Source organism: Cetorhinus maximus, chromosome 11 (genome assembly GCF_964194155.1).
Source record: "Cetorhinus maximus chromosome 11, sCetMax3.hap1.1, whole genome shotgun sequence".
Lineage (NCBI taxonomy): Eukaryota > Metazoa > Chordata > Chondrichthyes > Lamniformes > Cetorhinidae > Cetorhinus > Cetorhinus maximus.
The window spans coordinates 25,462,616-25,476,681 of NC_135889.1; the positions used below are offsets into that span (position 1 = coordinate 25,462,616).

Sequence of the window (14,066 nt, forward strand, 5' to 3'; positions counted from 1 at the left end):
AGCAAAACTGTTTCCCATAGCAGAAGGGGCAGTAACCAGAGGACACAGATGTAGGGTAATTCACAAAAGGAATCAAAGGAGAGCTGCAGGAAAAAAAATATGCAGTGGTTGTTGTGATCTGGAATGTATTGCCTAAAAATGTATTATCGGAATCTGTGAAATGCACTGCACTCCTGGACAACCATATCTGCAGTAAGTGTCAGCGGCCTGCGCACCTTTGGCTTAGAGTTGTTGAACTGGAGTCTGAGTTGTGGACGTTGCAGGGGCATCAGGAATGGGGAGAGATTCCTAGGCACTTTGTTCCAGGAGGCAGTCGCACTTCTTAGGTTGGGCAGACTTTAAAGTTGGTCAATAGTCAAGGCAAGGAGGGTGTGACTTCTAGTGTGACTGGGGAATCAACATATAGTGATGGAAGAGCCTCAGCCCCTGACGTTTTCCAACAGGCACGAGGTGCTCACTACCTGAGTGGATGAGGCAAAGGACGCAAGGTAAACAAGCAGACTAGCCATGGCACCATGGTGAAGGATGCCAATCAAGTGGGGAGACTTGAAGAAGAATGTGGTAGTGATAGGAGACAGTATAGTCAGGGGAATAGATATTGTTCTCTGAAGCCGTGACCGGGAGCTCTGAAGGTTGTGTTACCTGCCCTGTGCTAGGGTTAAGGATATCTCCTCATGGCTGGAGACGAAGTGGAGTTGGAGGGAGAGGATCCAGTTGTCGTGGTCCATGTGAGAACCAATGACATAGGTAGAACAGGAATGACGTTCTGCTAGTGAAAATGCAGAACATCAAAGGTAACCATCTCTGGATTGTTACCTGAGCCATGCGCAAATTGATACAGAGCCAGGCAGATAAAAGAATTAAACGTTTGGCTCAAAAAATGGTATGGGAAGAAAGGGTTTCAATTCATGGGACACTGGCATCAGTACTCAGGGAAGAGTGAGCTATTCCGTCAGAATGGGCTCCACTTGAATGGGGCTGAGATCAGTGTTCTGGCCAATCGCATAACGAGGGCCGTGGACCGGACTTTAAGTTGCGGGGGGGCGGGTGGCAGGGGAAGGTTCAGGTAAAGGGAGATTTAGAAATCCAAAGAGAAAGGTCAAGGCATTGGAATAGTATAGTGATGTGGGTAAAGCCAAACAGAGTGGGACAAGAAGGGACAAAAATCTCTAACAAAGTAAAACAATTTTAACAAAAATTATGCGTCAGTGAATAAGATCTTTGCAGAGGATAGAAGTAAAAAATGAAATTAAAGGTTCTTCATCTTAATGCATAAATAATCTGCAATAAGAGATGAACTAGGGGTACAAATAGAGGTAAATGATTTAGATCTAATTGCCATTACAGAAACATGGTTACAAGGTGATCAAGGTTGGGAAATAAATATTCCAGGGTACACTATATTTTGGAAAGATACACTGAATGGCAAAGGAGGAGAATTAGCCCTGATAGTAAAGGATGACATAAGGAGATTAGTCAGAAAGGACTTGGCCTCGGAAAATCATGAAGTTGAATCAGCTTGGGTGGAAATTAGAAATAGCAAGAGTCAGAAAACACAAAACAAGAAATTATTGGAGCTTGTAACAAAGGCACTGTAATAATTATGAAGGGCTTTAATCTTCATTTCGATTTGGACAATCAAACTGGCAAAAGTTGTCTAGAAAATGAGCTTGTAGAATGTATTTGTGACTGTTTCTTGGAGAATACATTGTGGAACTGACTAGCGATAAAGCTATCTTGATCTAGTATTGTGTAATGAAGCAGGGTAAATTAGTAATGTCATAGTAAAAGATCCAGTGGGAAAATAATGATCATAATACCACTGAATTCCATGTTAAGTTTGAAAGGGACATACTCCAAACACAAACAAGAATCTTAAACTTAAACAAAGTTGAACTTAAACTTATAGGTATGAGGGGAGAACTGGCTAAGGTTAATTGGGTAAATAGACTAAAAGGTATGGAGGTAAATGAACAGTGAGAAACATTTAAAGAAATCATTTAAAATTTGGAATAAAAGTACATTCCATTGAAAAACAAAAACTCAACAAGAAAGACCCATGCGTGGCTCACTCAGGAAGTTAAGGATTGTATTAGATTAAAAGAAAAGGCTTACAATATTGCAAAAAAAAAAGTAGCAAGTCTTAGGATTGGGAATAGTTTAAAAACCAGCAAAGGGCCACCAAAAAGTTGATAAAAAGGAAAAAAATAGATTATGAGAGTAAACTAGCCAGAAATATAAGAACAGATTGTAAAAGCTTTTATAGATATATAAAAAGGAAGAGAGTAGCTAAAGTAAATGTTGGTCCCTTAGAAGGAGAGACAGGAGACATTATCAAGGGGAATAAGGAAATGGCAGAGGCATTGAACAAATATTTTGTGTCTGTCTTCACAGGAGAAGACATAAGTTTCAGACCAGAAATAGATGGTAACCATGGGCTAAAAAGAATGAGGAAATTAAGGAAATTAAAATTAGCAGAGAAAAAGTATCAGAGAAATTTAAGGGACTAAAATCCAACAAATCCCCAGGGCTTGATGGCCGACACCCTATGGTTCTAAAAGAGATAGCTGCAGAGATAGTGGATACGCTAGTGTGCTATGATTTTCCAAAATTCCTTAGATGCAAGAATGGTCCCATTGGATTGGAAGTTGCCAAAGGTTACACCACTTTTTAAGAAAGGAGGGAGAGAGAAAACAGTGTACTGCCAGTTGGCCTAATGTTTGGAAAATTCTAAAAGCTATTATTAAGGGAGTCTTAACAAAGCACTTAGAAAAAGCATACTATGATTAGAGCAAGTCAACATGGGTTTACTAAAGGGAAATCCTGTTTGACAAATTTATTGGAGTTTTTTGAGGATGTAACTAGTAGGGTAGATAAGGAGGGACTAGTACATGTAGTATACCTGGCTATCTAAAAGACATTCAATATGGTGCCACTCAAAATGTTAATAGGCAAGATAAGGGCTCATGGAGTTGGGAGTAATATGTTAACATGGATCGAGGATTGCTTAATGGTTAGAAAGCAGAGAGTAGGCATAAATGGCACTTTATCAAGTTGCCAGGCGGTGAATAGCAGAATGCCTCAAGGATCAATGCTGGGGTCTCAGCTGTTTACAGTCTATGTAAATGACTTAGATAAACATAGAAACATAGGAAACAGGAGCAGGAGTAGAACATTTGGCCCCTTGAGCCTGCTCCGTTATTCAACTAGATCATGGCTGATCTTCTACCTCAACACCACTTTCCCACACCATCCCCATATCCCTTGATGTCTTTAATATCTAGAAATATATTAATCTCTGTCTTAACTATACTTAGTGACTGAGCCTCCACACGGGGGTAGAGAATTCCAAAGATTCACCACCCTCTGAGTGAAGAAATTCCTCTTCATCTCAGTCCTAAATGGCCTAACTCTTAATCTGAGACTGTGTCCCTCAGCTAGGGGAAACATCCTTCCTGCATCTACTGTGTTGAGCCCTGTAAGAATTTTATATGCTTCAATGAAATCACCTTTCATTCTGAGCTCTAAAGAATACAGGCTCTAATGAAAAGACAGAAAGTAATGTATCTAAGTTTGCTGATGATACCAAGCTGGAAGGAAAGGAGAGCTGTAGGGAGGACACAGAGACAAAGAGATATAGACAGGTTAAGTAGCAGGCACAAGATGGCAGATGGAGTATAATGTCGGGAAGTGTGAAGTTATTCACTTTGGTCCTAAGAATAGAAAAGCAGAATATATTTTTAAAGGTGCAAACCCTGGAAGTTTTAATGTTCAAAAAGACTTGGGAGTGCTCATACAAGGAATGCAGAAAGTTAGTATGCAAGCGCAGCAACAATTAGGAAGGCAAATGGCATGTTCACCTTTATTGAAAAGGGGATTGGAGTACAGGAATGAAGAAGCCTTACTACAATTGTACAGGGTTTTAGTGAGACCATATCTGAAATATTGTATGCAGTTTTGGTCTCCACATTTAAGAAAGGATATACTTGCATTGGAGGCAGTAAAGTGAAGGTTTGCTAAATTGGTTCCTGGGATGAGGGGTTTTGTTTATCCATTCATGGGATGTGGGCTTCGCTGGCTGGGCCAGCATTTATTGCCCATCCCTAGTTGCCCTTGAGAAGGTGGTGGTGAGCTGCCTTCTTGAACTGTTGCAGTCCATGTGGTGTAGGTACACCCACAGTGCTGCTAGGAAGCGAATTCCAGGATTTTGACCCAGCGACAGTGAAGGAACGGTAATATATTTCCAAGTCAGGATGGTGAGTGACTTGGAGGGGAACTTCCAGGTGGTGGTATTCCCATCTATCTGCTGCCCTTGTCCTTCTAGATGGTAGTGGTTGTGGGTTTGGAAGATGCTGTCGAAGGAGCCTTGGTGAATTCCTGCAGTGCATTTTGTAGATGGTACACACTGCTGCTACTGTGCGTCAGCGGTGGAGGGAGTGAATGTTTGTGGATGTGGTGCCAAGCAAGTGGGTTGCTTTGTTCTGGACAGTGTCAAGTTTCTTGAGTGTTGTGGGAGCTGCACTCATCCAGGCAAGTGGAGAGTATTCCATCACCCTTCTGACTTGTGCCTTGTAGATGGTGGACAGGCTTTGGGAAGTCAGGAGGTGAGTTACTTGTCGCACGATTCCTAGCCTCTGTCCTGCGATGAGAGGTTGAGTTAATAGAGCTTATATTCTCCGGAGTTTAGAGGAATGAGAGGCGATCTCATTGAAACTGGAACTCAGTGCTTGAAAGAATGATAAAGGCAGAAACCCTTATGACATTCAAAAAGTATATGGATGTGCACCCAATGCGCCACAACCTACAAGACTACAGACCAAGACCTGCAAAATAGTAATAGGCTAGATAGCTGGCTAGTTGTTGGCCAGTGTGGGCGCAATGGCTCAAATGACCTCCTTATTGTAAACTTCTATGATTTCCATGATTTTATAACTCCCTGAAATTGTGGATCTCCAGCCAGGCCAGTAAATCATGGGGCCTCTTACTCTAACTGGCCTCATTGGTAGCAATACTGCTGACCTTAAGCTATTCATCACCTGGAAGATGCGCTTGTGGGCAGCAGTTTGTGAGATTCTAAGATGTCACCAGCAGATTCCTGAGGTGAAGAAATTAAGTGCTGTGGTGAACTTTACTGCCACAGGCAATGTGTGCCCAACTGGTTTCACTTGGAAGGGGGGCTTCTTCCAGGAGGTTGCAAATGTCAGCAAACACCCATCGGGGTCTGAGCCTCCTGAGGCACTGGTATTCTGTAATGTCTGGAATGCTAAATGTCTATCTGCACTTAATTTCCATTGAACATTTTTTTAGCCTCGAATCCACCTGTCCCACAGGAGATTCACTGTACTAACAAGAGTGTTCGGGTTAAATGTGGAAGCCAGAGGGTTTCTGTTTGCTTCCTGATGCACTGGCAGTTTCTGGCCTTTTAACCTGTCCCCTTCACAGAAATCCACCTTCCCTGGCAGGTTAAAATTCCTCCCAAATGATTTAAATTGATCCAACCAGGCAGGATACGGGTGGCAGTGGAAAGGAAAACTGATGGCTGACCTGCTAAACTGATGCTAGTTTTACAAGTGCTGGATAAAGGCACAAACCTTTCCAATCTTCTGTCCTTGTCCTTCAAATGCTATGTCTCCAAATGCATCAGTTGGAACTTGCTGGAGATGTTTTGTGGAATTCCATTTCTCTCCTCGTAAGCAACCCAGGTTAATGGCCTCTTCAGTGTGATAATCTCTGGAGTACCCACATTCACATACTGACCTTTGGAGAGAAACACAAGTCAAGTCTGTCATTCCTGAAATCAAATTGCATGATGTTAGATTGGAGCATCGTAATAACTTTGTCCAGCCCCAAATTCCTCTTCTCTGCTCTCCAACCATACCCACGGATCCAGCTGCTTCCTGACTTCCCCCACTGCCCAGCTTCTCCTGCTCCTCCAGCTCTTTCTGGCTGCTCCAGCTCCTCCCACACCTCCATGCACCACCTACTCCTCTCCAGAGACCTCCAGGTAAATTTATTGTTAATCCTTGGTTGCCTTGAGGAATCAATAGGCCTCTTTCACAAAGTGATTTTTTTTTTTATTCCTTCATGGAATGTAGGCATCACTGGCGAGGCCAGCATTTATTGTCCATCCCTAATTGCCCTGGAGAAGGTGGTGGTGAGCCGCCTTCTCAAACCGCTGCAGTCCGTGTGGTGTAGGTACGCCCACAGTGCTGATGGGAGGTAGTTCCAGGATTTTGACCCAGCAACGGTGATATATTTCCAAGTCAGGATGGTACTTGGCTTGGAAGGCAACTGCCTTTTAGGCTTTGTAGCAGTTTGATACAACTGAGTGGCTTGCTAGGTCATTTCAGAGGGCATTTAAGAGTCAATCACATTGCTGTGGGTCTGAAGTCACATGTATGCCAAACCAGGCAAGGAGAGCAGACTTCTTTCCCTAAAGGCCATTAGTGAAACAGATGGATTTTTAAATCAATCAACAATGGTTTCACAGTCATCATTAGGCTTTTAATTCCAGATTTTTCTTTAATTATTGGATTCAAATTCCACCATCTTCTATGGTCAGATTTGAACCTGGGTCCCCAGAGAATTGTGTCTGGTTTACTAGTCCATTGACATTACCACTGCATCACCACCTCCCATATTTTTACAAAATGTCTTGCTAGGCTAGCTCAAAGGACATTAAATGTCAACACTAATTGAAAACCAGAATACTGCGGATGTTAGAAATCCGAAATAAAAGCAGAGAATGCTGGAATAACTCATCAGGTGAGGCAGCATCTGTGGAGAGAGAGAAACATAGAAACTAGGAGCAGGAGTAGGCCATTCAGCCCTTCAAGCCTGCTCCACCATTCATTATTATCATGGCTGATCATCCAACTCAATAGCCTGCTCCCGCTTTCTCCCCATACCCTTTGATCCCTTTCGCTCCAAGAGCTATATCTAACTCCTTCTTGAAAACATACAATGTTTTGGTCTCAACTACTTTCTGTGGTAATGAATTCCACAGGCTCACCACTCTCTAGGTGAAGAAATTTTTCCTCAACTCAGTCCAAAATGGTCTACCCCATATCCTCAGACTGTGACCCCTGGTTCTGGGCTCCCCCACCATCGGGAACATCCTTCCTGCATCTACCCTGTCTAGTCCTGCTAGAATTTTATAGGTTTCTATGAGATCCCCCCTCATCCTTCTGAACTCCAGCGAATATAATCCTAATCAACTCAATCTCTCCTCATATGTCAGTCCCACCATCCCAGGAATCAGTTGGTTAAACCTTCGCTGCACTCCCTCTATAGCAAGTACATTCTTCCTCAGATAAGGAGACAAAAGCTGCACACAATATTCCAGGTGTGGTCTCACCAAGATCCTGGACAATTGCAGCAAGACATCCCTATTACTGTACTCGAATCTTCTGGCTATGAAGGCCAACATACCATTTGCCTTCTTTATCACCTGCTGCACCTGCATGCTTACCTTCAGCGACTGGTGTACAAGGACACCCAGGTCTCGTTGCACATTCCCCTCTCTCAATTTATAGCCATTCAGATAATAATCTGCCTTCTTGTTTTTGCTACCTACCAAAGTGGATAACCTCACATTTATCCACATTATACTGTATCTGCCATGCATTTGCCCACTCACTCAGCTTGTCCAAATCACACTGAAGCACCTCTGCATCCTCCTCACAGCTCACCCTCCCACCTAGCTTTGTGTCATCTGAAAATTTGGAGATATTACATTTAATTCCCTCATCTGAATCATTCATATATATTGTGAATAACTGGGGTCCCAGCACCGATCCCTGCGGTACCCCACTAGTCACTGCCTGCCATTCGGAAAAAGACCCGTTTATTCCTACTCTTTGTTTCCTGTCTGCCAACCAGTTTTCTATCCATCTCAATATACTGCCCCCAATCCCATGTGCTTTAATTTTACACGCCAATCTCTTATGTGGGACTTTGTTGAAAGCCTTCTGAAAGTCCAAATAAACCACATCCACTGGCTCCCCCTCATCAACTTTACTAGTTATATCCTTGAAAAATTCCAGTAGATTTGTCAAGCATGATTTCCCTTTCATAAATCCATGTTGACTCTGTCCGATTCTGCCACTGTTTTGCATCTGCTCAGCTATTAAATCTTTTACGGTGGACTTCTAGAATTTTCCTCACTACCAAAGTAGTGGTCTATAATTCCCTGTTTTCTCTCTACCTCTCTTTTTAAATAGTGGGGTTACAGTAGCTAACCTCTAATCTGTAGGGACTGTTCCAGAGTTTATAGAATCTCAGAAGATGACCACCAATGCATCCACTATTTCTAGGGCCACTTCCTTAAGTACTCTGGGATGTAGATTATCAGGCCCTGGGGATTTATCGGCCGTCAATCCCATCAATTTCCCCAACACCATTTCCCTACTAATACTGATTTCTTTCAGTTCCTCCCTCTCGCTAAACCCTGTGTTCCCCAACATTTCTGGTATGTTATTTGTATTCTCCTTTGTGAAAACAGAACCAAAGTCTGCATTTAGTTGGTCAGCCATTTCTTTGTTGCCCATTATAAATTCCCCTGTTTCTGACACCTACATTTGTCTTCACCAATCTTTTTCTCTTCACATACCTATAGAAACTTTTACAGTCAGTTTTTATGTTCCCTGCAAGCTTACTCTCGTACTCTATTTTCCCCTTCTTAATCAATCCCTTGGTCTTCCTTTGCTGAATTCTAAACTGCTCCCAATCCTCAGGTCTATTGTATTTTCTGGCCAATTTGTATGCCTCTTCCTTGGATCTAATACTATCTCTAATTTCCTTTGTAAGCCATGGTTTGGCCACCTTTCCTGTTATACTTTTGCACAGATAGGAATAAACAACTGTTGCAGTTCACCCATGCACTCTTTGAATGTTTGTCCACCAACATCCCTTTAAGTAACGTTTCCCAATCCATCATAGCCAACTCGCACCTCATACCATCGTAGTTTCCTTTATTAAGATCCAGGACCCTAGTCTCAGTATCAACTTTGTCACTTTCCATCTTGATGAAGAATTCTATCATATTATGGTCGCTCATCCCCAAGGGGCCTTGCACAACTAGATTGCCAATTATTCCTTTCTCATTACACAATACCCAGTCTAGGATGGCCTGTCTTCTTGTTGGTTCCTCAACGTGTTGGTCCAGAAAAACATCCCGTATACACTCCAGGAGTTCCTCCTCTTTTGTGTTGTCACTAATTTGATTTGCCCAATCTATCTGCAGATTAAAGTCACCCATAATTACATATGTTCCTTTATTGCATGTGTCTCTAATTTCCTGTTTAATGCCATTCCCAACATCACCACTACAGTTTGGGGTCTGTATACAACCCCCACTAACATTTTTTGCCCCTTAATGTTTCTCAGCTCTACCCATACAGATTCCACATCATTGGAGTTAATATCTTTCCTCATTGATGGGGATGAAGGTGAGGAGATCCTTGAAGGTGAAGATGATGGCAATGAGGCCATTGCACTGACCAGATAAGGCCCTCATAGCTGATAACTTTGTGGAGGATGATGATGACATGCAGACACCATAGATACTCAAATTGCATCTGTGAATTTCTGACTCCTGCCTGGCTGATGGCACCTCACTTGCACTCTGTGAACAGGGTCAAATCATGGAGAAGCAGCGGGAAACTTTAACTTCTCCTGATCCTATGGCATCCTTTGCGAGTTGAACCCTTCAGGACCACATTGTTACTGGATACAGATGCTGATGAGACCAGGGGCCAGTCACACCTCAAAGGCACTGGGAGCACACAGAGAAAATGATGGAACTCTGTGCCGCCAGCCCAGGATATTCTGGCAGCAATGATAAGCTTTTTCGAGGTGCAGGTATGAGTGATGTGTCCAGTGACTGTGAAGGCCCACCATCAGTGTCCTGGGGAGGGTGCACAAAGCACAGGGAGGAGGCCTTGGACTAAGACACCTGCCTTTATCTTATGCAAGGACCAAGGTTTCACATCTGAATGACAGATACACTGCTTATCAGCACAAGGAGCCATAGGCTAGGAGACATTTTTTGGAGTGTATTAAAAAAGTGAACATTATGTACAAGCGGTTAACACTCCTGCCGAGGCTGTGCAACTACATCTTCTTAACCTTCCTAACCCTGACGTGCTCCCCCAACATCCACAGTGGAGGTGGAGGCAGCTCGCTGACTGCTATGCCCTGTCCGTGATGACCTTGATGGGCATCCTCTGAAGGGCCGAGACTTGGAGGGCCGTGGCCTGCTTTCAGGATCCTGCTGTGTGGCTGCGGCACCTTCCTTGGCCTTTCTAGCTAGATTTGCTGGGGTCACCAGAAGAATGGATTTGGATGGGTTGGACATTCCCAAAGTCACCTGAGTAGATGGCCCTGGCTTGTGCTCCTGCTGAGCCCCCTTCCTATGGGTGCCCGAGGTCCCCTGCTGACTCCTTGAGGAAAAGGAGAAGCTGGAGTGAGATCGAGCTGCCCAGCACCCCTCTCATGTTGACATTGTTGGAGGCCAACTATGGCGTCAGCGATGAAGTTCAGCCCGCACAGCAATGAAGACTGATGCCCTGAACCAAGGTATCCATGGCAACCATCATCCTACCAGCATTGACCTCGATGCGTTGGCATGCCGGTGCTATCACCTCAGACTGAAGGTGGATGGACTCCTCTATCGTGCCTTGAAATCTGAGGAGTGCAGCGGACATCCCTTTCTAATGTTCCTGACCCTGCATTTGTAGCTCCAACAACTGAGATATGACTGAGTCCAGAGGCTCTTCATCTGCAGATTTCTGGTCTCTGAATGCCGGAAACCTGGGAAGTCCGTGCCTCCAACTGCAGTGCAATATGCTCACCAGTTATGACCCCAAGGATACTCTAAAGCTTGGTCCCACTGAGCTGTGTGTCTCTGTGCTGGTGGAGGGTGTGGGTGAGTGCTATGATGGGTCTTCAATAACGGTTTCAGCAGATTCCTCTTCTGAGGTGTCTTCGGGGCTTGAGTCGTCGACCTGTGACATGGACCCCCATGGCTTTTTCTCAGATGTGCCTGCGAAAGCAGGAAGAGATAATTAGTGCATGGCAGTGGCAGGGCATGGTTGTCTGACAGATGTTGCACTGTTGGATCCTCACCTGATTGAGCACTGTCAACCTCACTGTCAGCGCAGGAATGGTCCAGATCTTCACCAGACAGCTGGATGACTCATGGAGAGGTGCAAGAAGTATAGAGTAATCATAATGGGGAACTTCAATTATCCAAATATAGACTGGAATAGGAATAGTACAAAGGAACAAGAGGGGTGAGAATTCTTGGAATGTGTTCAAAATAATTTTCTGCAGCAGCATGTGTCCAGCCCAACGAGAGGACATGCACTTTTGGACCTGGTTCTAGGGAATGAGTTGGCCCAAATCGATCAAACATCAGTGGGAGAGCCTCTTGGGGGCAGTGACCATTGAATCTTAAGGTTTAGGTTAATCATGGAAAAGGACAGGGAACAATCCAGAGCAACGATAACCATTTGGGGGAAAGCCAACTTCAATTGGGATGATAATGCATCTGAGTCCAGTGAGTTGGAATCAAATGATGGCAAAAAAGGCGGTGGCTGAACAATAGATCACCTTCAAAGAAAAAGTATTGCAGGCAATGTCAAGGTATATTCCCTTGAAGGGGAAAGGTAGACAAATAAATCCAGAGTGCCCTGGATGATGAGAGAGATAGAGGTAAAGATGAAAAGGAAGAAATGCGTGTACAACAGATGTCAGGTAGAAAGTACAATGGAGAATCAGGTTGAATATAGAAGGATCAGAGGGGAAGTGAAGAAACCAATAAGAAAAGCAAGGAGAGAGCATGAAAAGAGGCTGGCAATGGGAATTCCAAGGTCTTCTATAAGCATGTAAATAATAAAAGGGCAGTAGAAGGAAGTACAGGGCCGATTAGGGACAAAAAATGGGACTTGCATGTGGAGGCTGGGGAAATAGCGAAGATGTTGAATGAGTATTTTGCATCTGTGTTTGTAAAGGAAGAAGATGAGAGAGGAGTTAATTAGCGGCCAGCCAGCGTGAAAGACGCGAAAAGGCGCAGCGCTGCCAGGGTGGGGAGCGGGAGGAGTGCGAGAGCTGAACTCAGCGTGGGCACGGGGGAGCGTGCAATGAAACCTCCCTGAAGGCAGAAAGCTGCCTCAGGGAGTTGAAGGATTTTAAACCCTTAAGTAAAGATGTTAAAATGCAGAGAAAAATGTCCACACATCTGACGCATTCACCTAAACATATAGGTTATAAAAATTCTGCCTAAACATTTTTAAAAAAATTGATATTGGAAACCTCATCCCGCTCTTGGATGGGGTTTCCTCAAAAATCCAAACACCTGGCCAATTCGCCCACCTGCCAACCATAATATTGGAGAGGCAGCGAAAAATCGAGGTTAATCAACACATTAATGCCTTAATAGGACTGTTAATTGTTGGCAGGTGCACTGCCGACTCTCACGCGTGCCCACTGACCAAAATATTGCGCGAGTGTGCAATTTCATTGGGGCACTCGCCTGACGTCATCGCACGCTATTTTGTGCTCAGGCACGCCCACAAGCCGAGCAAAAATCCTGCCCCATCATTTAATGTAGAACCTAAGGCAAATATCTCCAAATGTAAAAGATTATATAATCACCCTAGTGAACCCATATGTGACTGATTCTCTATCTGTGCTACAGCATGTTGCTGCCCCCTCGCTGCCAGCTGTGTTGGAGACAGGCTGCTGACCCTTATGCCCCTTTGCCTGGGATGATTTTGGCATGTAAAGGTGGGAAAGTAAGTTTCAATAAAGAAATAAGAAATTTACAAATGGATATGGACAGGTTGGTTGAATGGGCCAAAATTTGGCAGACGGAGCTTAATGTGGATAAGTGTGAGGTTATCTATTTTGGTCAGAAGAATAAAAAGGCGACTTATTATTTAAATGGAGAGAAACTTCTGAATGCTTCAGTGCAGAGGGATCTGGGTGTCCTCATGTATGAATCGCTGAAAGCTAGTATACAGGTACAGCAGGTAATAAGGAAGGCAAATGGAATTTTGGCATTTATTGCTAAAGGAATAGAGTATAAAAATAGGGAAGTGTTGTTGCAACTGTTACAAGGCATTTGGAGTACTGTGCACAGTTTTGGTCCCCTTACTTGAGGAAGGATGTAGCTGTATTGGAGGCGGTTCAGAGGAGGTTCACTAGATTGATTCCAGAGATGCGGGGCTTGTCGGCTTGTCTTATAAGAAGATGGGTTGAGCAGTTTAGGCCTATACTCGCTAGAGTTTAGAAGGATGAGAGGAGATCTAACTGAGGTATATAAGATGCTAAAGGGGATAGACAAAGTAGACGTGGAGCTGATGTTTCCCCTTGTGGGGCATTCTAGAACAAGTGGCCATAGTTTTAGGCTAAGGGGTGGTAGATTTAAATCAGAGATGAGGAGGAATTACTTTTCTCAAAGGGCTGTGAATCTGTGGAATTCACTACCTAAAGTGCAGTGGATGCCGGGAAGCTGAATAAGCTTAAGGAAGAGATAGACAGATTTTTAATTAGTAACGGTTTGAAAGGTTATGGGGAGAGGGCGGGAAATTGGAGTTGAGGCCAAAATGGAATCAGCCATAATCGTATTGAATGGTGGGGCAGGCTCGAGGAGCTGAATTGCCTACTCCTGCTCCTAGTTCTTAAGTTCTTATGTGTCCTCTGATTGCCTGAGCTCATGAGGGCCCTGGCATGGTGAGTGTCTCCTGCACAGTGGCAGGAGTCCCATCTGTTACCACAGCACTCAGAGGCATTCATGTCAATGACAGAGGAGAGAATGTCCTCATCAAGAGAGCCCTGAGACGTGCCCCCATTTGGGATAGCAGCTGCCCATCTGCCATTGTGAGGTCCATTTGGCCCTCCCTGCTTCCCTGAGAAGAACCAGGATCTGTCTGTGACTCCAGATCCTTCACCACCCTCTTGCCTTGGCTCTGGGCACCTGAGCTCAGAGACAAAGTGACCCCATCACACCCCACCTCCTCAGAGGTTAAAGTGGGTCCCTCAGGTCTGGTGGCTGCAGTTGT

At 44.2% G+C, this 14,066-nt stretch overlaps 1 protein-coding gene across 3 annotated transcripts in view; it reads right to left on the reverse strand.

The window, feature by feature from the left end:
* trpm2 (transient receptor potential cation channel, subfamily M, member 2) overlaps positions 1-14,066 on the reverse strand; it is a 327,556-nt gene that overhangs the window by 254,526 nt on the left and 58,964 nt on the right. For all 3 annotated transcript variants that reach the window (XM_078551683.1, XM_078551681.1, XM_078551682.1), the window contains exon 4: positions 5,592-5,757. In XM_078551683.1, the coding sequence (XP_078407809.1) occupies positions 5,592-5,757 (166 nt within the window). The remainder of the gene's footprint in view (positions 1-5,591; positions 5,758-14,066) is intronic.